At 40.4% G+C, this 25,355-nt stretch overlaps 1 protein-coding gene across 1 annotated transcript in view; it reads right to left on the bottom strand.

The window, feature by feature from the left end:
• The window catches only part of MCC (MCC regulator of Wnt signaling pathway), a 225,520-nt gene that overhangs the window by 28,899 nt on the left and 171,266 nt on the right, over positions 1 to 25,355 (bottom strand). Inside the window, exons 8-14 of the mRNA XM_075136679.1 lie at positions 20,442 to 20,648; positions 8,711 to 8,857; positions 8,293 to 8,382; positions 7,462 to 7,610; positions 5,553 to 5,693; positions 4,254 to 4,354; positions 1,502 to 1,685 (exon numbers count right to left, since the gene is read on the bottom strand). Of these exons, the coding sequence (XP_074992780.1) occupies positions 1,502 to 1,685; positions 4,254 to 4,354; positions 5,553 to 5,693; positions 7,462 to 7,610; positions 8,293 to 8,382; positions 8,711 to 8,857; positions 20,442 to 20,648 (1,019 nt within the window). The remainder of the gene's footprint in view (positions 1 to 1,501; positions 1,686 to 4,253; positions 4,355 to 5,552; positions 5,694 to 7,461; positions 7,611 to 8,292; positions 8,383 to 8,710; positions 8,858 to 20,441; positions 20,649 to 25,355) is intronic.

The following is a 25,355-nucleotide window of genomic DNA, read 5'->3' as shown; positions in this document are numbered from 1 at the left end:
AGCATTTACATTTGCATTTTTACATTTCATGACACAGTTTATACTGATGAAATTTGAAATCCTATGCCATTTTAATCATACTCTGCTGAAACTTCATCTACTCAGCCAACACATTATGTGCACACATACACACATCGCCAGGTGACCACCAAAAGTTCGCAGTAAACCATGAGCATGAGGGATTATTTTATTTTTCTCCCCAAACACACACACTTCCCTCCCTTATCTTCCCCCTCAAAAAACCAAAAATGATGTTCAACAAAGCAAGGACTGTAGAGACTATATTCCTACCAAACACTTTCAGTGAAAAGCTAGGAGAACAAACACTAAAACAGGCCAGTAAATACTTCTGGTACAATGAGTGATCAATGTGTTACCAGCGCAGATGCTGCCACATTAATTTCTGAATAAAGATACAGCTTTCTTGGACTGAAAGTGTACCATAAAACTTCTTTGAAGAAAATGTTAAAATTTACCTGACATTTGGACCCTGTTCCCTCAGGTTACCTTTTTGCTCACTTTTTAGCTATTCCATGCTAGGGCACATGGCAGGAAATAAGATGTTTCGGAGGAGGCATCAGCAAGAAGAGGAAATGACACAGTACTAAAATAAACTTCTAAAAGTGTCAAAAAATGACAGCATTTTAAAAAAGAACTGGCTTAAAAACTAAATTAAAATGAAGTTTTAGAGTGAATCTGAGAAACCAAAATAACTTTTAAAAAGAAAAATGTTCGTCTATATTTATCCAGGACACTTGCCAAATTTGTATCCGTACACAAGCACACATATTCACTGCACAGAGTACAATTACACTGCAGGCAGGCAATGACTCAAAGTGAAGTTGCTAGCAGATATATTTGAACTGGAACACTTCTGCAATAATAGCTCATTTAAGTTTCATTATTTTATAGGTCTTCAGAAAATCTGCAATATCCAGTCTTTCCTGGAAGAATCCACTCTGCCTGTCATGATGTTCATTTGCCACTCCACGTGTGAAAGAATAGCATGGGAAGGAAGAATTCGGAGTGGGGCAAAGGGGAATGAGAAGAGAGAGGAAATTATTTAAAACAAAATGGCTGGATTTGCAACATTTAGAAAACAATTCTTGAACACTCCAAAAATGCTGATGGAAGCATATTTCTGATCTCTGGTTGTCCATACGTCTGTGCTGTCTGCATACAATAGATATAAATATGAAGTACGTGATTTGAGTTCCAATAAAACAGCAAGAAAGCCACTGATGTAAAACAAATGTAATGGTTTTGCCCTTTATGAGGAAGATCAAAGTTCAGAGTCACTCATTTGCAACAAATTTATGCAACAAAACCCTTCTTGGCTGGAGTTGTTCAAAGTCACCACTGAGGCATGGTGACTTATAAATCAAAGCAAAGAAGCCAGGGGACTGAGGGGAGGGAGGTAGTTCAGCAAATACAATACAACGTAACTTTTGGTCTGAAATCAAACACTTGGGGATTAGAAGAGCAGATGAGTGGCAGTTACCTTGTGTGGCTGTTGGATGACAGGCTTTCCCAGGGCTGCACGCTACAGCCGGTGATTGCATAGGCTCCCCCGCAGCTCCCATCTAGTTTCATCAGCAAGGCTTTTGCTGCGTTCTCAGCTGTCTTCCGGCAGTCATGAGCTCTCTTAAGCATCTGGGTGATGTTTTCATCACCTGTCTGGTCCCCTAGTTTTTAAGCAAACAATCTGTTTCAGAGCTTTGAGGAGGGTGATAGAAATTAAGGCAGGAGTAGAGATGCTTCTATGCACTCTCAGTTTACACCAAGACAATGACAATAAATTACCAATCTGTGATGTAAAAGCAACTTCACTTCTGTAAGCACCAGTGGTAACTGGGCTACTGGCCTGAATGCATTTCCTTCCCAGCCACAAGCTCCAGGTACATGTCTTAAGTGATGTTTTATCTTAACTAGCTTGTCTGTTTGTAAGGGTGTGCATTGTGCATTAGGATTAGGTTAGGATGCTCAAACTAATAATACACTGGAAAAGCCTCAGCCTAAATTACAAATCTTACTCCAATCGGTCCAGTGCTGGTTCACAGTGTGGTCATTTCCAGTGCTTTTTCTCACAAGCACCTTTGTCTCAAGCCTAATGGTTTAACAGAACACCTTCTTACAGGTTACCTTTCCAGCTGGAAGAACTGCCTTACTGCTTAGAAGCAGCCTTTCAGAGTTTACAGTCATGCATACTAAACCAAAAGAAAACTAGCACTGGTGCTTTTTAATTTGCTAAAATTTCTAGTGATTATGCAGCATCTATGCAGCTGGTAAGCCATCCCTTCAGCAAAGGCAAGACAGAAACCACCACTGTTATTATTCTCATAGTCCTAACTCCAGCTGGAGTTAAGTCATTAAAGTAAGACACATTGTGGCTACACTGAAAGTCTGAACAAAGCTACAATATATTCATACATTACCAAATACAATGCAAAGATGTCAGAGTATAAAATCCCCCCAGTTTACTCTATGTCAGATTTTCATTTCGTCCTTATTCGAGTCAAACACCAATTACCCATACTTCACACTTGCTAAGTGAAGTGAGTGCACTAGAAATAACATTAACTTGGAAGAAAGGAAGGGAGAATGTTCTGTTAAGAGCAGCTGGATATGCTCAGCTCTAAGTGATGCAGAAGCAACCCCCATGAATTTTCCACTCAGAGATGTTGATATAAAACTTGTCTGATCTTCAAATCAAAAATCTGCTATTTTATCTAGGTGTTTTAATCAAATTTCACGGTGAAGTAAACATACATAAACCGAACACAACTTCCTCTGAGCTGTGTTATGTAATGGGAAATTGGCACTATTTCTATCACAGGGCTGTAGCTGATAATACCGTAATTAAGAGCTGTAGACAGACACCTATATAAAAACTAAACTATGCACTCTTTCATAAAATGCATGTGAGATGAAATCCTACTCAAACCCAAAGTATTTCTTCCTTCTAAGATTTATTTCTGCCACCTATAGAAATAGAATAGAAAATCCAAGACTAAATTCTCTTTTGCTGGCCACTGATCTCTGCCAGCAGGGAAAGCTCCCTAGCACATTGTGGAAAGGAATGACCAGAGTCTAGAAGAAAGGTGGATGAAAATCTCAGCCATCCACTCTAACGTTTAGTGTATGGCACATACTGCACAGGCCAAGACAGGTACACAAGGGCCTGCTTCTAGCACTGGGAGACATACAAAATAAGGGGCATGGCTAGCAGCCACTGTGGGCTGAGTGCAAGAGGCTGACCATGTCAGTCCTGTGGCTCTAAAGCCAGATGGTCACTCTGCCTCCAAAAGCTTTCCATTTACATCTCGGTGATTCCTGAGAAGCTAACACTGTAACACTGTCTCAACCAGGCAGTTACTATGCCTCAGCACAGCACAAAGAGCTATTCTTCTCTCTCCGAAGGTTCCCCTTCTTCCTACTCAAAGATTACTATGGCTACCTTCTCCTATGAGTAAAAGGAATGGGACTATAAAACCCAGATTATCGTTCATTGTGTAAACACCTCTTTCTATCAGAAAAGTGGAGCCAGCAGCAACACCCAGCTCCAAACACTTCTGAACTATACCTATGATAGTGGCTCATTCCATTACTTAGCGAGCAGCATATTAAAAACCAACAACACCTAGCCACAACATTAACTATCCACAAAATAAGAAGACCCCAGAACGTTTAGGCTAATATCCCTGACAACACAGTAAAACATAAGACGGAATGTTTTAACATTTCAGAGCAAAGGTAAAATGTGGGATGAAAAACGAGAGCCTTTTTTTTTGTTTTTTGGTAACTACTCAATACTACCTTTGTATTGTCTTAATCCCAGTTTTTCACAGACTATACTCAACTTCTAGAGGAGTCAGTGTTGCTGGTTCAAACAAAATCTGTACTTGCAGTTACCACAGCTGTGTGGCCCTAAGCCACAGAGGCTCATGAGTATTGTTTAATAATTCCACTCTGTACAGTTGCGTGCCTGTAAAGCCTCACCACTGCCAGAATAGGCATCCCCTTGTGATAATATACGTAAGTTAATTTAAATTGCTGGTGAATTTTATGATTTAATTCCAGTCTCTCTTTTTCTTTTTTGGGTGTGTGAAATGATTTAATTAGTTAAAAACAAGAAAAGACGGGAGAGCATTCTTAAGTGATGGGTCATGAGATGATTCATTGTTACAACTAACTCTAATGCTGACATGCAAAAAAAAAATTTAAATAAAGTGATTCATTGACATCTTTCTTACCAACAGAACCAACACCTGCAGCTCTGAACTGCCCAAGAATGAGACTCTGCTCACTTTCTGCCAATGCCAACAGCAGCTCATATGCTTCTATGCACTGTTCACTGAAAGAGAAAACAAACCACAGAAAACAAAAATCACACAAAATGTATCTGCAATTTACAGGGGAAGAATACCTGCAACAGCAACAAAAAAAAGAGGTAGCTGATGAACTGCATGATCCCCTACTACTTGTCTAGGAGCAGGGATATTAGATGACATAACACACGTATGCTAGTTATCACAAGCATTCAACAGTCTGTCCTTCCTTATCATGATCCCAGGTTGGCCTCAAGTAATTAAGAGAATGACCTGATGTGATGTAAGCTCCAGAAGCATGTCTGAAACAGTCAACAATACAAATGGTGGTTGACATATCTCTTTGAGAAACTGTTTTCAGGCCTTCTTACTATACATAATACAGTATTCTATACTCCACTATATAACTATACTATACAAAGTATAGTAAGAAGAAAAGACAAGACAAGAAAAATACTTGTTGCACTGTCCTGGCTGTAAGATTTTCCTCCTCACAACACAACAGCTTCTAAATACTGTTGTGAGTCACTGATTCCAATTGCATTCTAATGTTTCTGAAAATATATACATTAATATACCTGTTTGCAATTTACATTTCCTTGTAATTTGCTCAAGGCTGATAGTAGCAGAATACATTCTTCAAAAAGCACACAATTTGTCTTAAGACCAGAACTGCCTGTTACAAATTAGTTCCAGTTGAAGGAGATTAAATGACACCATCTTTTTACATATAGTTTAAAGCAAATTTAGATACTTGTAATCAAATACCAAGCAATCCATCCACAATTCCAACTGATGTAATATAAAGTCACTCTGAATTACGTGGAGTACAATACTGCTCTTTGGTCCACTGGTCTTGTGAAAGGTGCCAGCCTAATACAGAGAACCAGTAACTTAAGACCAGATACAGCAGAGACAGTTCGAGCCTACACACAACCCCTAATTCAAATGTTAATTCAGTATTTAAAAATGAAAAGATAAATCTGTATACTTCTATTAGATCGAGTTCACTACTGCTGGTGAACTAGGGTTGAAATACACTTGTATCAATAACTTCAGTTCTGTAGTTTGTCAAGTAGTTTAACCAAAGGGGCGTTTTTTCAGGAAGGAAACAAAAAGAAACAGTATTACTATGGCACACCAACAATTTCGCTCTCAAAGACTTCTATCAAGCCCCCCCTTCCCTATTTTTCTGGCTGAGATACCCTCTGCGTCGGTACATACCTGTACTGCAATGCAAGCCTGAGGGCTGTGGCATTGGACTCGTACTTCCCAACAAGCATGCTCATCCTCTCGGCATTGCTCTTGCACTCTTCCAGTGTTATTGTCAACAAGTCATTCTGGGATTTCAAGTGCTCAATACGGCTGTAGAAAAGGAAGTAATTTGCAACCTTCAAGCTTAGCTTGCAGATACTGTCCTGAAAACTCTAGAACAATCATAATTTAAAACAACAAATACCATTTGGTCTACACAAGGTTTTAAATGAAGATGGCAAAATCTCTCTGTTCTGTGTCCCATATCAAGAGCCAAGAGGATAGTAATTTCTCTTAGGACAGCCTCTTCTCCTTCTCCTCTCCTTCCCATAAAATGTTATCATCAGCCTGTGTAACAGCAGCAAGCAGAAAGCTGCACCCTTATTTTGTAGCCACAAGACTGCGTAGGGCAGCTTCATATTAACTTTTTGCTTAATTCTTCTGCCTCCATTCCTCACTTCCTGCTGCCACATTTGCTTCTTGTTTCAAGTGGCATATTCATTACTGCAGTGTGTGGGTGTGTGTAGGGATCATGCAGCAGCATAAATGCCCCCTTTCTTTGGAACATGCAGAATAACTGCTTCACTTGAAGCAGTATTTTGGTTGTGATTAGAGAGGTAACTTCCAAAATACGAATGAAGCTTCAATGAGGCAACGACACATCCAAAAGTTCTGCCAATAGTCAAAGAGAACCTCGTATCAGAACTTAATTGTAATATTCTTCTCAATGAGGTTAACTCTGAATCTGAAAATGAGGCTTCCAAATAACAGTATTAACTGTTTATTCTCACTGCTGATAACTGCAGTACACATCAATGTACCATGCCTAATCGTAAGGGTTGGACATACACTGAAAACAGACAGGCAAATGATTTCAAAATTTGGACAGGTAGCTAATAAGAAATCAGTGCCATCCAGAACTCTAAAATCACTGACTTCTTAACAAATACAAGAAGGAGGAGAAGGGCTAGTACACCATTTATTCAGTGATCAGAATAAAGCCCTGACTTTCCTAGCTTCCAGAACTCTCAGATGCTTCACCTCCTAGATCTTCTTTGACACCTCCTATAAGGATACATGTTGTCAAAGCATAACTGTGCAGTGCACAGAAAAAAGAAAAAAAAAAGAAAAAAAAAGAAAAACAAAGGAAAAAAGTATCACATTTTGCAGCATTACAAAAACATGAGTTACAAATAAAAGGAGAGATTGTATTGATCAGACTAAATTTGAGATAGCTGTGGGGATGAGAGAACTTGGAAGGAAACACGCTGAGACATGATTCTCACGTTCCTGATCCTGATGTTATGTGCCAAAGAGGACACGAAGCATTGGTTTTGACAGAGCTTATTGAAGGATAACACCAGCAGTATTTTAATTGCAACCAGAAAGCTGCAATCTTTCCTCCACAGATAGAAGTCTATTTACTAGTATGTATGCTACACCACCATTTATCAGTACATTTATTGATACAGTTAATGCTATAATTCTGTTTCTTCAAGGACAAAACAAAGCAAGCTAATGCCAAAATGATGGAGAATAAGTCATGGCAATCCTTATTTTTAGCAGTAATGTGTCTTATGAACAAAGATGCCATGTCTACTTGGTCAGCCATAGAGAAGGACACTCTACAGTGCAAATTGTCACAGGTGAAGGTGCCATCCTGATCTAATAATGCATGACCAAACTGTCATACTAATGGAAACAATCCTTAGCATACGATTCAATCTCCTCTTCATCATCTACATTCCATGTTTATCTGCAGCTGCCACAGTTGAGCTGGGACTGAACTAAGAAATGTTCAAAAAGGATAAAAAGGTAGTAACTTTAACAAAGCTAATAGCAGACAACACATTTAAGCATATCTAACTTTTCACCTTACCTATTTAATCTCTCTGTCTCCACTTCAAACTCTCGGATTTTACTTTCAGAGATAGCAGATCCATGTGAATAAAGAGTCTGGAAGATTTCCTGGATGTTTGAGCAGTCTTGGAGGGAATGTGCCAAATGTTCAGCCACAGTACTAGACACCTGCACAGGGGAGTTAATAGATTATTGTAAATAGATAACCACTGGATTCCTCTCGCAGGGCAGTCTGCATTGAAAGCTGCATATGCTTGCATGCACTCTCTTCAAGGTATTCATTATTCGGTTTTTACTATGAATTTTACATTGAATGGAACATTTATGTGTTTCCACTTTAAGAAGCTATTTTGATTTAAAATTCTACTAACCAAAGGGTGGAACCCCCTATTTCATCATACATTTAAAAAGCCTAATATGGAAGTTATTTACTTTCTTGAAAGCTTAGCAAAAGGTCAGAGCCAAGTTCTTCAGTGAAACAAATATTAACACAGTAACAACAGCGTTATGGATTTACATTGGCATTACAAAGCAGAATCCAGTTCTCTGTCGATTGGAAGTTGTGAAATACAACTCAACAGTCTTTTCTTGAAGAATAGTATTTTGGAGGAATTGACTCCAAAATTATCCTCTTAAAGTCACTAGGAGACTGATTTCTAGCCACCAGTTATGAGAAAATGAGATCTTAATATTGGGTGAAATATTCTCTGTTGAAATATTTTTCTCAAAATAACTTTTAAAGTATTTTCAGTTAGCTCATTTATTGATTTGATAAGAAAACAATGGTGCTTTTAATGGAACAGGTCATCTTCAGAAGGCATCATGCACGCACATAATTATTAGTCCTTACCCCTATGCTGCTGATTTCTGATCCTAAGACAGGTCTATCAGATGATGAAGACTCTGATCTTGTCTTTGACAACTTCACTCTTTCAGCAATCTGTAAGTCAGAATGCTGCACAGGTTATGCAGGAACCCACACTCCATAAAGATTACACAAAACGCATTTGTTCACTAGCTACACTTGCAAACCTGAAGTAAACTACTGTAAATTTGACACCTGTGTTGTAACTGAGAGAATTACAACCATTAGCGCTTCATTCCTTTCCGCAGCTCAAGTTCATGGGCCTGCTCAGGACCCTGGAAAACTCTCCGGGGATTCTAGATATCTCCCAGTTAATCCCAGCTGCTTGCACAGCTGCTGTGCAAAATGAAGCCCGCTTCTCCCAGATAATGAGAAGCGTTACTGCAAACACACAATAGCTCACCTTGGCTATGGGAATGTCATTGCTACTGCTGCTTGTGCTCAGCTCTCCCGTGCTGGGGTTAATGGGTCGATTGGCAGAAGTGAGACGACTTGGGCTGGATGGGCCTGTTGCCTGCACGCTTTGCAAACGTGTCTGCAGTTCCCGAACCTACAATAAAACATAACGTTCTGTTTTTTCCACTTTTACGGTTTAAATAGTTTGGAGATCTTCTCATTGTCTAGCCAAGCCTAATTGCTTCTGGCTTGAGCATAAAAGTTGCATTTTGTCCTGTGGTGGCAGCAAAGTTTTCATGTGGGGAGCAGATGAATGGAGGTTGTTTTAAAATTCCATTGTTGCCAATTTTTAAAACTATTTGCAATGTGGAAATATGCAAATGTAATACTGTAAAGTAATTGCTCAAGGTTTCAGGTTGTTTTATATAACCCCTTCAGTACAGCTGTACTATATGTATAGAAATTATTCTCTCTGGGGTGAAGCTAATGCTCCAGCCTAAGATTATGATGCCTAAACAAAACAAATGAAGATGCTGCTGTTAATGGAAAGCTCCAGTGTTGAAAAAACTCTTGACATAAATATATCAAAGGACGACTTTGTCATATTTAAAGGTCAAAGAAATTCAAACGTTAATTGTGTTTTCAAAATTACAGTTAAGTAAAGCTACCATATAGTGAGTAATGTACAGACAAGAAAATACCAGCAAAGTACCCAACTAACAGCCTGCAGCAGCTCTCTGTAAACATACACTGCAAACACTGCACGGTCCTCTTAACACATCAGATACTTGTAGAACTGACGTCAAAAGATTTTCAGGACTAAAGGGTAAAAAAAAAAAGTCTGCAGGAGCCAAACTATAGCTGAGCTAAAGATAATAGTGTTTACCTTGGAATAATTCTTAACAGACAAAGAATAAATGGTCTGTTTAACACAACAATTATGCCACAAGGTAAAGTGACAGAGCTCATTTTTCCCAGAGAATCTCAAACAGAGTGTGAGATGAGAGAAGGGGGAGGAAACCATCGGAATATAGAGTGTTTACTTTAATACGTAAGTTTCTATGCTGATTTTGTTGGAACAGTCTAGCTGCAAAACAGAACTCGTGAAATTTTACCAGAAGTTCAGTGAAATGAAAGTTCAGTCCATTTGATATCCCCCTGTAGCATGAAATGCAACTCTGATTCCTATTCTCTAAAACAAGGTGGGATTTTATACTAAATACAATACATTTAAACAAAGAACTGATTAAGCAAGCTGAAATTCCTTAGTCAAAAAATATCAAAATTAAAGTTGCTTAGGCTTTCTTCAGCTATAGGCTTACCAAGTGCATGGTCCATGCTTTAGCAATCTCTTCTTCTCTTGAAGAAGCGGCAGACTGCATGCTCTCTGCACAACATATACAGATCCCTTCAACCTACTGCACTGAGGGAAGAGTTCAAGCTGGAACTCTCTCCAGTCACCAAAGTAGTATCTTATGCCTCCTACGACCCCCTACAGTCTGCTGCTACTTCTCTGAAGAGTACCCCTGCCTCTCCCCCAGTCTTATACAAACTGAAGGTCAGGTTCCCTGAGGACTTACTGTCAAAATAACAGAATTTTTAAGTATGTGGAAATTACAAAAAAGAAAAAAGCCCGTGTGTTTTACATAACAGAGCAGAACAACTGCATGTTACTAATAAAAAGCTCTAGGTGGCAACAATAAGAGAACATAAAGGCTAACTGCACTCATAACTTCCCTATTCAGTCAGTCGTGGAGGAGGGCTACACCTTAAACAAAATGAATCCAAACTCTACCCGTCTCTCTGTTAAAAAAAAGATAAAGTACACCAAACCTCAAATCAAATCCCCAATGTTTAAAGTAACTTGCTGAAAAATATGCTTGCCATATTACACAGAATTACACATCTTAACTGTAATTACATCATGAAGTTAACTGAGCAGAGTGTATAAAGTGCACATTCATAGCATGTATCTTCTACATATTTGCAGCTGAGGCCTCCTTTGTTCATACCGACAGATATCATTTCAACATGGGTACAGCTGCACTAATGCAAACCTTAAGGACAGAAGTGCTCTACTGATGCAAACCAATCATTTCAGCCTGCTGATATGCATAAAACCGAAATAAACCATATATGCATGTTTCTGCTTGCAGATGTTGAATGCCAGTGCAGATAGGATTTGTACTGTGGCATAAACACTGAAAAAAAAAAAAGCAACCCCAAAACTTCATTAAATCAAAATCACGTTTATTACTATTTCTTTTAACCTGGGCTGTTCCAAACTAAATTCCCCAAGTGCTTAAGTTACAGCATTGTTTAAAAGCAAACAAACAGGAAAACCACCAGGGATGTATTCTTCATAAAATCAAATCCCTGCCTCAACATCGGACTTCAAAATTGCTAAAATATTCACCTATGCCCAGAAGTTAGTCCTGGAAGATTTCAGTCCAAAAGCAAGTAACATTCTAAACTTAGAGGGCAACCAGGAAACAGGGTGTTAAAGTTGCTTAAAATGCTAACCATTCATTGACTCCAAAGTTTAAAACCACCTTATGTAAGGACAATATTATATAAAACTTTAATGCAGATAGGTTTCCTTTAGTCTATGTTTTATTATTGAGCAGCGACTATTGGCTACAATTACAAATGCAATTATTCTTAAGGATCTGTAAAACAGCAACAGAAAGAAAAATGAACACAGCTAAGACTGTAGCCAGGCAAAGCTTTGCTCAGGAAAGCATTTATAAAAGAAAACTCAGAGAACAGCACAGTTATCAATCTATGCAAGTCACTGCTTTAATACGGTATCATAGAAGCAACCACAACTTAAAGAAACTGTCTGCTTATTCATGCTTCTTGATGTATTTACTGATTCAGGCCTTCATTTGAGAAATTACACGCGGAATTAATTGCTATAAATAACTGCACTAACTTTAGCAATGCTAAGTACCAGATGGTAATTCTGAGCAGGATAACAGGGCAAGTTTGTCTGACTTGTAAAATCACCAATCTCACAATTCACACATTCACCAAGCTACAATCTCATGACTGGGTTGCCCACCCACCAGACTGCCCTGAGACAGCTTAGGTAACTATTTCTGGTCACCAAGACCTCCACCATAAATAGGGCAGTATGCACCATCTCCTCAGAAAGTACTTCTCCCACACTAGTAGTAATTCTACAGGAAAAATAAAGGAAGACCAAAGAACAGGAATCAAGAGAAAAAGAGTTCAGAAGAGCCAGTTTCTTCTCTGGATTGGTGAATGCATGAGTTATGAAAAGTCTGGTTTAAAAAGTATGATTAAAAATTGTCTGACCACCCCTGCTCAATACTTCTACCAGTCTTAAGTATCGTTACCAATGTAATATAAATTATTCTGAAGGTTATGTTTATTAGTAGAATGAAGGTAATTGCAGTACTGCACATATAATAAACACTTGGAAACGGGAGAGAGAGAAAGCACAGATCTTACCGAAAATGGATGTCAAAATTGGCAAAATCCGACAGGTGAAGACAAGTAAAGAAACAAAACCAAAAAAGTTCCACTGAAAGACAGGAAAGCATGGATTTGTGAGTTAGGGAGGAATAACAAGGAAGGATTTAAAGAAAGATTTAAAGAAAGTTTAAAGACGGAAAACATCCAGAAGGATATAAAAATTGCCATAAGGTTCTAAAACTCTAAATTGAGATGGAAAGTGGCCAACAGGCAGATCTAATTATATGATCAGAAAAAAAAGGGGTGGTAAGAACAGAGGAAAAAAGGAGAAATCCAGGGAAACATCTGTGAAATCCACCCTCAAAAAAAGGAAAGCGCAAAGATCTTCTAAACAGCTGGAGGAAGTCCAAAGAATTACAGAAGTAAAGAAGTGCTGGAACCTTGGAAAGAGCAGGAGCAGGGGCATTAAGTAAGACAGAAAGCAACAGAGCCATTAGGCTTCAGGGCAACGGACAGCCTCGATACCAAGGTAAGTCAGGTGCAAACAGACGTTCTCAAGTTATTAATATAAACGTAAATAACTGGAAATTTTATTTATTAATATTTGATGTTTAGCAATATGAACAAATTGTTTAGCTGCATTTCTAATTTTTTGCTTTGAATGCTGAGAATTGGAGTAGGACATAGAGAAAAATAAAGCATAATTTCTCATGGGTACCTTAAGAACTAAATAAAAAGACAGCAAGGATAGAAGAGAAAAGGGGCTGACACGCTACAGTAATGTTGGATTTACGAAAGACTTCCTAAGTTATTAAGAGGCATCATGGACATGTTTGCAGAAATGTATAGGGGGTTATAGAAAATATTTTGGTGGAATATGCTCATTATCTATAATCATGAATCTAAGAAACATGTTTTTACTCTTTGTATTTTACACATGCATACTCACAACTACATGATTTGTTAACATATCCTAAATAAAAAAAACACAGCTAGAAACTGCCTGGTTTTGTAACTGATTTCCACATTCAAAGGACACCTGCTGCTTTTGTTCCTAAACCATTTTCAAATACAGGGCATGCCTGTGATTCTTTTCTTTCTACCCTACTTGTGACCTGTGTCATCATGCAGTATCTTTGAACCCTTCAAATAGTAACATTTTTTTCCCAGCATTTTAATACTGCTTCAAATTTTTTTCCGTGTTATACAGAGGTTTGTTGAAGTACAACAAACCACAGGAAGTGTATATACCTCTCCCGCTTTCTAATTTATCCATGCATACTGCAAATCCGTGGCGGGTAGGATGGAAAATGAAATACCGGTGTGACAATTCAAGCTGCTCTGAGTGGTGAGGGCCCTTCCCAGCCTAAAGCACCCCTAACCTTTCAGTCAGGCCTAGTGGTGATTATTTTCAGCCAGATAATTTTCAACCCCTCTTAAATTGCGAGCACCAGAGCTAACAAGGTCTGATTTCCTACAGGTCATCTGTTGTGGTTGACTGAGTATGGTAAAGAAGTCTTTCCTGGTATTTATAAGGGCCATCTCCTCAATGAATTCTCTGGAGCTGAATGAGCTTAGACCTGCACTGATCAGTTCAAAGGAGGCATTTACAGAATCTCCCTCCTCTGCAAAGATGTCTACTTTCAAGGAATATGTTAGAACTTAACTGTCACTAGGAGCACTACTGCTCTGGCCAATCTGAAAATCTGCAGTTTGAATAATTACTTTGAGGAACGGAGAGAGGGAACAACACAGACACCACAGGCTATGGGAGAACAGGTATCCTACTAAGGTTTATACACACGGCTTTTTTAAGTAGCAGGAGAGGCTACAGTGCACTGGGTGATGCAAATATGTTACCAAGCAAGCACTCCTCTGCTTTTGACACCTTTCAGACAAAGTCCCTCATGCAGAGCTCCATGCAGAAAGATCTGGGTGCTGCACCTCTATAAAGGATGCAAAGCAATGAAAACCAAGGACATGGCAGGATGTGACATGGGAGGATGGATTGCCTACAAGCTCCGAGCACACTGAAGTGTTCCGATCCAGGCTAGCACACAGTGGAAACAAACACAAGAGAGGGCAGTAAGCCTGTCTCAGGCTTTTTCTCATTTAATTTCAGCTTTATCACTGAGCATTTGCATACAAGCTTGGAAACAGAAGCAAAGCTCTAGTTCGTTAACAGCTAAGTGGAGATGCTGCTGCCCCCTGAGCTGGAAGACAGGGACGACGAGCAGGATAAACCCCCCATAATTCAAGAGGATGAAGTTCATGACCTGCTAGGCCACCTGGACGTTCACAAGTCTATGGGGCCGGATGGGATCCACCCGAGGGTACTGAGGGAGCTGGCGGAGGAGCTTGCCGAGCCGCTCTCCATCATTTACCAGCAGTCCTGGTTAACAGGGGAGGTCCCGGACGACTGGAGGCTTGCCAATGTGACGCCCATCTACAAGAAGGGCCGGAGGGAGGGTCCGGGGAACTACAGGCCGGTCAGTCTGACCTCGGTGCCGGGGAAGATCATGGAGCGGTTGGTTTTGAGGGTGCTCACGAGCCATGTCCGGGACAACCAGGGGATCAGGCCCAGCCAGCAGGGGTTCATGGAAGGCAGGTCCTGCTTGACCAACCTGATCTCCTTCTATGACCAGGTGACCCGGCTAGTGGATGAGGGAAAGGCTGTGGATGTGGTCTACTTGGACTTCAGTAAGGCCTTTGACACTGTCTCCCACAGCATTCTCCTAGAGAAGCTGGCGGCTCACGGCTTAGACAGGTACACTCTTCGCTGGGTAAAAAACTGGCTGGACGGCCGAGCCCAGAGAGTTGTGGTCAACGGAGTTAAATCCAGTTGGCGGCCGGTCACGAGCGGTGTTCCCCAGGGCTCAGTACTGGGGCCGGTCCTGTTCAATATCTTCATCAATGATCTGGACGAGGGGATCGAGTGCTCCCTCAGTAAGTTTGCAGGTGACACCAAGCTGGGTGGGAGCGTTGATCTGCTCGAGGGTAGGAAGGCTCTGCAGACAGACCTGGACAGGCTGGATCGATGGGCCGAGGCCAATTGTATGAGGTTCAACAAGGCCAAGTGCCGGGTCCTGCACTTCGGCCACAACAACCCCAGGCAACGCTACAGGCTTGGGGAAGAGTGGCTGGAAAGCTGCTCACAGGAAAAGGACCTGGGGGTGCTGACTGACAGCCGGCTGAACACGAGCCGGCAGTGTGCCCAGGTGGCCAAGAAGGCCAACGGCATCCTGGCCTGTATCAGAAATAGTGTGGCCAGCAGGAGTAGGGAGGTGATCGTGCCCCTGTACTCGGCACTGGTGAGGCCGCACCTCGAATACTGTGTTCAGTTTTGGGCCCCTCACTACAAGAAGGACATGGAGGTGCTGGAGCGTGTCCAGAGGAGGGCAACGAAGCTGGTGAAGGGCCTGGAGCACAAGTCTTATGAGGAGCGGCTGAGGGAACTGGGGTTATTTAGCCTGGAGAAGAGGAGGCTGAGGGGAGACCTCATCGCGCTCTACAACTACCTGAAAGGAGGTTGTAGTGAGGTGGGTGTTGGTCTCTTCTCCCAAGGAACAAGCGATAGGACGAGAGGAAACGGCCTCAAGTTGCGCCAAGGGAGGTTTAGATTGAACATTAGGAAAAATTTCTTTACTGAAAGAGTGGTCAGGCCTTGGAACAGGCTGCCCAGGGAAGTGGTGGAGTCACCATCCCTGGAGGTATTTAAAAGACGTGTAGATGAGGCCCTTAGGGACATGGTGTAGTGGGCATGGTGGTGTTGCGTTGACGGTTGGACACGATGATCTTAGAGGTCTTTTCCAACCTGTATGATTCTATGATTCTATAAGCAAATACCGTGCAACTGAAGGAGGCGGAGAATGGAAACAGCTTTTGGCTGCTACCTCAGGTTTCTGGTGCGCACCAAGAGACAAGGAGACGGAACAGTTCAAGGATCACTTTAAGCTGTGCAAGCTGACAATAATCTCTAAAGGCCATAACATATCAGTGTTCTCTAGCAATCTGGAACAATACCTTCTGATCCCAGCAGAAATGACGCCAAAACAAGGACAGACGAGCAGCTTGTGCCAGTTTTGTGTCATCTGAGAACAGTGTGGGCTCAAGAATGCCTGAGAGGCCAAGGATCTGACTCCCACTGTGGTTTGGGTAAATTTCAACTCCCCACAAGAACAAGGTATTTCGGGAGAGCCCCCATGCTAAACGAAGTTTCGTGGAGTGGGGGCAATCTAGACAGCTGGAGGGATCACGCATTAAAATTGCGCTTTTCTACTCCTCTGCAGATTATGTTTTCATGAAGGTCTTAAGTTGAAGATAGTTAAAATATTAAGTCTGTTTTTGTTCTGGTCAGTTTGGTGAATTCAGCTGAGTTTGGAGCAGATGCAGAATAATCCTCACAACTAAAAGCATTTGATTAACTGAACAAGTTGACATTTGGCTTATGCAGAGAACAGACTTAACAGATTTCCAGAGCTGGAACCGCCTTTTCACTTTAGACTTCGTTCTTCACAACAGCCTCAGGGAAGCCCGAACACTGCCCACACCCACTGCTTCTTAGGCCAACGGGCTGCTTGGGACTGGGCTGAGGCACTACTGGCAACTTTCATGGGCAGTAATTAAAAACCCCATAACTTAACTTTACAGTCATGATGGAGTTTATATGCTGTATCAGTGCTGCTCATCTGACTCCCTGGTGGATATATGAGATTTTGTGTAAGAACACAAATATTACTTTTTCTACTACTATTTAGGCCTGTTACTACATATAGCAGTTGTAAATGGTGCTGACCTGATTACAACCTTATTCTCATGTAATAATAATATTAATACCATGAACCAGTACAGAAGTTCCCCAGCATCTTATCTGTATTACTGGATGCAGGATTATCGTCAGCTATGCATAAGCAGTTTCTAGGGCATTGACTGGCCCAGACTTCAATAGGTTTTATTTTTAATACAGCAATATCATACAGAGGTAAAATAAAGCTCTGCGTTATGAAATTAGCTGCTACACTGCAGGCACCCTATAGAAATAAGCGATTACCTCATTTACTAATGACCTGTGAGAAACAAACTCCATATGTATGTTGTTCCTCAGCTACTGTTATAGAAAGCAGCTCAATCTGTTAACTGAGCACAGTAAATACCTAATTAAATTAAATCTCCAACAAGCCTGAGAAAAATGTATTGAAAGCACTCTGCTTGATTACAGACATTGGTCTAAAGTAACAGACCTATTGATCTGGTCAACCTCAAGCTTATTCGCTTCACCCAATTTAATTTGAGAAGAATAATAACTAAATTTTAGTTGGATCTCCTTTCCCACCCTCCAGGGAAATAATCTGAAGTGACTCTGCGTTCAGGTGGCATACAGAAAATATTTAATAGGTCAAAGAAAACATTTATTTTGTTGCAACTATGGACACAAAGTTACATTTAAAATGCAAATATGGTTTCCTGTGCAACAATTATATAGTGTTGCTAACAGGGTCATATGCCATGAACAAACTTCTCTGGTGGGGGCAGTTGTTCTGCAAGTTCAGGATGATATTAAAAACCATATTTCAATAAAGTCCTCTATAGGTGCAAACTAAATGAAAACAACTGCAAAAAAAAAACCTGCCAGCTGTGCCTGAGTATAGAGGCTGCTTGATTTTGTTATGCTCTGTGCCAATGCAACATTAACCCTTTGTCTACTGGGCAAGACATCTACCCAATCTGTCCAAGAAGAATTTCCTTAATTAAAGAAGAATGACCATTTAAGCTGGCTTGCTGTATACGAAAGACAGCTCACAGTCTCTACAGAGCAATTCAAGACCTACCGTCTGCAGACCAGTGGTCTGAACACAATTCGGGTCAGTAACGTCCCACCGCCGCTATCATCCGACAATTGCTCTAGCCACTTACATGAAATAAGTTGATGACCTCAATTCTACTTCCACCAGAGATGCTTCCATAATAGAGAGACATCAGTAACACATGCAGCACCCCTGCTAACAGTTCCAATAGACAGGCCAGCAACTACTAGATCAGCATGATTAACACACTATCCTTTTGGTGCTAGGCCCTGCCTATACTAAGGAAATTGTGAAATGTTCAGTAACATAGCCAGCATTGGCGTGGCTCCAGAAATGCTTGGTTCACTGGGGATATACACTGACCAGGTCAAGCAGTATCCGCATGCACAGAACTAAACAGCATTTTCCTCATCATCTAATCCAACCCTCTGCCACTGCTGGCAGCCAGACAAAAAACATAACAGTTTTGTGCAGAGATACTAAGGCTAGCTCTAGAATTAATGAAGCTGTATTAACTGGGCCAATTAAAAGCAGAATGTAACTATCCTGGGTTTAATAGGTATCCCCACATGTCATACATTTCATTATACAAACATAACTTTAATACTTTCAAAGTAGTTTGTCAGTAGCCTTACTCCGTACTGTTTCTTCAAAACCACAATCCTCTTGTCTGTTAGACACCTCATAGTCTAATTTCTGGCCTAATATAGCCACGAGTGGTTTATATTAAGCTGTTCTTGCTCCAGTTTTGTCCCTAAGTTTGAACAGCCATTAGCTCCCATTCTTACTTGCTTTCTCCAGCACTTGTAAAATTCAGATTTTGCTTTGCCAAGTTGAAAAGGATAATCTCTTTAGGTCACTTCTCCAAGTAAGCTGACCATCTTCTACATCTTTTTTTGCCAATTTAAACTGAACCTTTTCAAGCGTAAGAGATAAGACCTACATACAACATTCCAGATCAGATCTCACCACTCTTTACACAGTCTTTCCAATCTCTACTGGAAATAACTTACGTGGTACATTGTAGGATTGAATTTGCCACCATGCATCAACAGCTGAGCCATGCTGATCCCTGAGGGTACAAACACCAATTCTCTCCCCTTTTCTGTTTTTTAACTGAGGAGCTCCTGGCTGTCAGCATAAATTCTTGTTACCAATCCTTTAAGCACCTTAACTTGCATTCCATACTTCTCAAAATTTAAATCTTTTTCTATTAAATCTATCCTTTCTTGTTTGATATCCCAGTATTGATCTGTATCATCTGTATCATCTGTCAATCTGCATTTGTGTAAGCAAATTTCACAAGCACATGCTTCTATTCTCTGCCCGCTTGCCCCCTCCCCCCAATCCTGCAATAATTCACCAAGTGCATAAATACTACTTCTGTAGCTCAAGTGGCAGTACTGCCTCTGTTTAAAAAGAAATGTCACTACAAAACCAGTCCAAAAACTTCAGGACTGAAAACAACTTACACTTACGGTATATAACAAAACTAAATTTTACGAAGGAAAAGTTGAAGTGGTCTTGTTTTATATGATAGCAGATTACCACTCTTCCCTTATCACACATACCTTTTTTTTAGTGTTAAGAGAGGCTAGAGAGTTTTGCAAAAATAATTTGTGGCTCGGTATCTGAAGACTGGAGGTCTCACACAACACAGCTTCATGCTAAAATGACACAATCACTTCAGAACAATGTTGTTTTAGAAAGACAGTATTTGCATAAAAGGTCAATCTGCCGCCAGTAGGTAAAGAGCAACACTTGCAAGAATTTTACCAAGATACAGCGGTCTAAATTGCCACTCAAATTGAACACAAACTTGAAACTGCCTGTTTTAAAAACAAAATTATTTCATATCTAGCCAAAACTCTGCAGATTTAACAGGGACAAAGTTAACACAGTTTAAAAGTAACAAAGATTGAGGTCGCTTTCTCTTGGATCTTTCATCTTTTTTGTGAACAAATTTCCAGTTTTTTTTACTTCGGACTCCACACACAGCACAAGGCCTTTATCTGACCTTGCAGCATCATAAAATGTAGACAGGGAAGCAGGACATGGCTGGGACTACTCATTGTTCAGGTCTGAGAATTATTACACTGACAGGAGTCCTGCTCTTTTTCTTTCTCCTAATCACAAATTGAATTCCCATCAAAAACAAAGAAATATTTGTTGTTTACAGGAAAAAAAAATGCCTCACAGGAAAATTCACTAAATGAACATCTGCTTTCTCTATAGACAAGTTACATATGCTTCCTCGGAGATGAATATCAGGTTTTCTGTTAGCACATGATTTCTGACATCAGGTTGTTGTACACCTTGGCTGTTCATCACGCACTCTTTTTCAATTATGTTCAGTTTTGTCCTAGTTCTGTAATTTGTATACCTCAGTTTTGAAAACAAAAAGCCTTACAGCCAGTACAGGGAGCTTGTTCTGGTGACAGAATTATACGGGCTAGGAGGAACAAGAAGCCATCATCTATGCAGCAGCCTTACCCTTCTACGCAGTCTGTCCCTTTCTTCACGAATAGCATTCATGGTGGCCTTGGTCCTGTTCAGCTCCTCCTCTTTGCTGCACAGCATGGCCGTGAGGCTCTCATTCTCTTCCCGCAAGCCAGCTAGCTCCTTCTCCCATCGAGATCTCTCTTCAGATAGATTTGGATAAAGGTCACGTCCCAGTACACCCTCAATCTCTTCTACGGTCTGCAAAAATAGAGTCATCAAAAACCAGAAAGAAGCAGAGAAAGATGATTCAACAAGACTAAGGGTAACAGGACAGAAGTGCATAACAGGCAACTATATATACTTATATGTACACGCCCAGCCCCACAACACCATTCGTTTGCTTCTTTTGTTTGGCAAGTAATATCAAGCAAAATTATTGCTTATTTTGTTTGACGGTTCAGCCATTTTATTAAAATATTTCATACTGATCAACACCAAAGCAGAGAGATGTTTTATAGGCAAATAAAACATGTGCGACCCATGAGTGACAGTAATCCCAGTAGTTTCATCTCAGAACATTTTAAAACAAATTAATGACTCCCTGTCACGGGTGAGCGCTGCGCTTGTTGTTTCCCTGCCTGAGGAACAGACAGAAAGTAGCAGCCTGTGAATGTGCGTGGCAAGGGGCCTTTCTTAGTTTTAGACCAACTCCACAAAAGGGCAAGGAAAAAAGTGGGACAGTAAAAAAAGAGGACTCTTCTTTCCCATGTCCCTGAGCATGTTCTTTCCTAGAGGTGACAGAGAGATAAAAGAAAGAAAACTGGCCTTGGCTAGGCTTACATTATACCATATAACGACATATAATGCCAATCAGCATTTCCGGCCCCATCCCCTTGCTCAGAACAATGCCTTGTAGGCACTATTCAGCATGAAGGATATTCAGCTACTTCCACGGGGTGAAACTAAACTACACGGACACACCATGAGCAAGGGAATACTGCCATGCCTAAACTTATCGTCAGACTGGTCATTCAACGTGTCGAAACACAGCATAACGCTCAACGTGTCAGGTAACTACGTGCAGTTCTGATTCTACTGCACAGCGTATGTGGCGCCTGTGTTAAGTTTTTTCACTCACGAAAGACCTTTGCAACAAGCAAAAACCCTCCAATTGTTGCTTGTAAGTTTTTGAATCTCTCTGAAAGAGTCTGCATTAATATGGTAGGAAGAAACATGGAAAATAAATGATATATGATGTAACTAGCAACCTAGAAAGTTTCACTTTGTTGGATAATCCAAGAACAAGTTATAGCTAAAGCCTATACTTTTAATATGGAAGATAAAAAACTCACGTACCAAGGTTAAAAATAGTCTACTTTGTTGTTTTATTCAAAAGGACTTAATTTTTATATATAACAAAAATTAATAACCAAAGTTTATGTCCTTAATTTGGGAGGGACTGAAAGAACCAACTAGAGTACAGCTGAAAATGACAAACCAAGCTGAAAATGCAACTCTGCTTTTTTTCTGAAAGAAATCTTCCCAGTGTTTTCAGCACTGTCTGACACTGAGGTATCAGTGAAATTTTATTATTTGTCCATTATAATGAGAAGTCGGTTATTTATTGTTATCAATACATTAATCTCAAAGAATAAATCTCGGCTACAGCAAGTCTCCTTAGCGAGGAAGAAAAGACACTCATACAAAAGGAAAAAAACTATTTTTAACAACTAGTTCAAGACACTTCTACGGAAGAAGCAGGGACAAAACTTTTGCAATCAGGTTCAATTTATCCTTTTAAATCGTATTTCATGTCTTTCTTCCATAAAACTGCAATACGTTTAGAGTCATAAATAAAAAAATCCATTGACCGAGTATCTACACTGTAATTCTGCTTACATATTTGGTAGTAAGCTTAAATTACTTTTCTAAAGAGCAATGTCTTGCAACATCTCTGTAAGATGAAAGAAGCCGCCGCTCTCCCTTACACTAGTTTCACTTGGACCTATGGGTCTCAGACTATAAGGTAATATAGTCTGAGAGGTAAGTTATTTCAACACAACATGAGGATGAGTTCAGGTTCTGAATAAGCATAGGGCGGTCAATCTTACAATGTGAAGAAAAGCTCTGTAATGGCAGGAGCATTCTCTCTTGATGATGCCAGCTTTATTTTAAATAGTGCCTCTTCGTGGCTGTCTTCTCCTCTCCTTTTCCCCCAAACTCCTCTCCTCTTTCACGCACTTCCCCTGCTGTTTCCTCACCCCTCTAATGCCAAGTTCTGCTGCTGCCTCCTTCCTCCTTACTCCCCATGTTCCTAGTGTTGTTATTTTTTCACCCCTCCCTTTCCCAAGCCTCTTCTCCTCCTTAGAGCACGACTGGGGGTGATCAGCCTGGAGCAACACCGAAAGAGGAAGGACTGTCATGAGGAAGCAGCAGCAGTGGCTCGACACCATGGAGGTATCTTCAGACAGAGACACTGCTACTGCTTCTCCAGACTCCATTGCTACCATCTGCCCACACAAGTACAAAGGTCAGGCAGTAGCAGCATCAGCGTGGGTCTGACAGTCCTACTAAGGGCTGCCCTATACAAGGTCTTTAACAAAGCTCAGGGACCTTTCTGCTTGGTTCTATGCTCCTTCATTTTGACGTGATCAATATCCTTTTGCTGACTAAACCATTACCACTATTCTCTGGTTTGACAACCAACACGCTACCAACCTCTATGGTAAATAAAACATAAATATTGTACATGGATATATCTATGCAAACTAACGTGTTGTTTATTTTTCTTCTAAGCAATATTAGCAAAGTTTTATCCGCCACGCTGCTGCACAGCAGATAAATTCAGGTATAATTTCACAGATTACAGGATTGAATTGCAATGTACTGTTCCGAGCACAGGGCAGGATATCATATCATGGTAGTTCCAGTCTTGTCTCTGACATTGCCATCAGTACTCTCTGCCCTAGATTCCTTACAAGAGGTGTTGTGTTACAGACACGATATCAGATGAAATCAGCAAGTATCAGGTTTAAAAGAAGCAAAAAGCAGCACTTTTTCACAAGGCATAACTCAACCGTAGAATTTATTCCTACCAGAATTTATTCCTACCTTCCTTATTATGGAAGCCAAAAACTTAGATGGGTTGAAAAATACATTAGATACAAACATGGAAGAAAATTCCACCCATGACTATTAAATACAAAGACATCAACTCTGGCTCAAGAAGTTCCTAAATCCATCTTGCTAGATGTGTTTCTGAAGGAAGGAGAGGAAGGACATACTATGCATGTCCTTTTTGATGCAGTCTTTCCACTGGCCATCTGCCACTAGACAGATGGACTTTTGGTCTGACCCACTGCAGCTGTTCTCATGTTCTAAATGGTTCATGTTTGGAAATATTTACATCTTTTTTTAATTGGCAGAGTTTTAGTGGTAGGTGTCTGTTACTGATAGTTATTTCTCTTCAAAATATACGAAGCACCAACCAGCCTACCCTCTGGAAATTTTCTTAAACAAAGGATAGTTTTGTAACTGTTCAGTTTATCAGACAATCTGATAAATCTCATTTCAAGATCTTTTCATTCTTTGTGGGACAGAAACAATTGAGCTAGCTAGGGTCACATGATTTGTATAAAAGAAGCAAAAAAAAAATATTTGCCAGCAACAGCATTAAAAGAAACCCAGTGAAATTTAACCATCAAAGCAGAAGGATTCAAAACATTTAAATGCATTAGTCCACTGGGGAAGAAAAAAGCCAACAGTCAAAGCAAAAGACAATCAGAGTATTTCAGGTTTCCGTTCATGATTCCACCTGTCTTAAAAATCTCTCAGTTCTCTGTCTGAGGAAGCAGGAAAGGAGAAATGACCTGCAGCCATGGGTGGAATTGTGGAGAGGGGCTCTACACGTAGGTTTTGCAATATTAAACACATTGGTGACACTCTTCCCTAGCGCATAATCGGAGCATGTCAGAGAGATTCCTATCTTCCTGAAAGGTTAATAAACTTTGCATGCTATCACTTGTCAAACGCAAACAATCCCAGGCTCTACAGCACAGGCAGAGGGGAAAAGCTTTCCCCAGAAATGGCTAGCCAGTAGAGATCACATGAAAATAAAAGGCCTGCATTTTGAATCAGGAAGAAGCTGCTGACAGTTACTTATAATTATACAAGTTTGATTGTAGTTAATTTGAACCAATACTAAATAATGGGGTTAAAATAAAAAGTTTGAGAATTAAGCTTATGGCAGCTATTTTGACATTTTGTTGAATCCACCTCCTGCAGAAGTTTTCATCTCATCTCACTTCAGAGACCTCTGTGGACCTCACACAAACCAATCTCTCCCTGTTTTCCAGGATCCACAATCTCTCTCTTGGTGAATACTGGCTTCTGAGAACACCCTAAAACTCCAGATAATACTGGGTAACATTCAAAGTATTGATCCTAATCCTCTGAGATACTCAAATAAACTGCTTTAAGATCGTTCCCAAGAGACCCAGAAGTCAGTCTCTCTCTCTCTCAAATATACCCACATTCTTCAAACTACTACTCAACATTAACGTCTTTATAGGCCATTATATTCCCCAGGCACTACCAAGGAGAGAGGGGAACTTTCCCAGTAGTACGCTGAAGGGCTGTCTCAGCCACCTAGAATGGTCACAGACCTCTCCACGTCAAGAGCAAATTGTCAATATATTTTTTCTTACATAGATGAGTCACTGACGCCTTTCCTTCTGACACAAAAAACTTGTTCAGCTCTTTCCCTGTATATAGTAAGATACGCCACGGTTCCCTTGCTCTCAGGTTCTGAATTGCAATCCCTTCATTACATGTGCTGTCAGGCATCCCTCTTCTTGTTGTGTTACATGCACAATAAAACCAAGACATCTAAGTATCAGTTGAATTAGTTGCTCCTGTGTGGCTTGTCTCATTAGAACTAACATACCACACATGCTTTGTGTTAAA

The sequence above is a fragment of the Calonectris borealis genome, chromosome Z (assembly GCF_964195595.1).
Source record: "Calonectris borealis chromosome Z, bCalBor7.hap1.2, whole genome shotgun sequence".
In the NCBI taxonomy this organism is placed as follows: Eukaryota; Metazoa; Chordata; class Aves; order Procellariiformes; family Procellariidae; genus Calonectris; species Calonectris borealis.
This window is presented reverse-complemented; position numbering and strand designations above follow the sequence as displayed.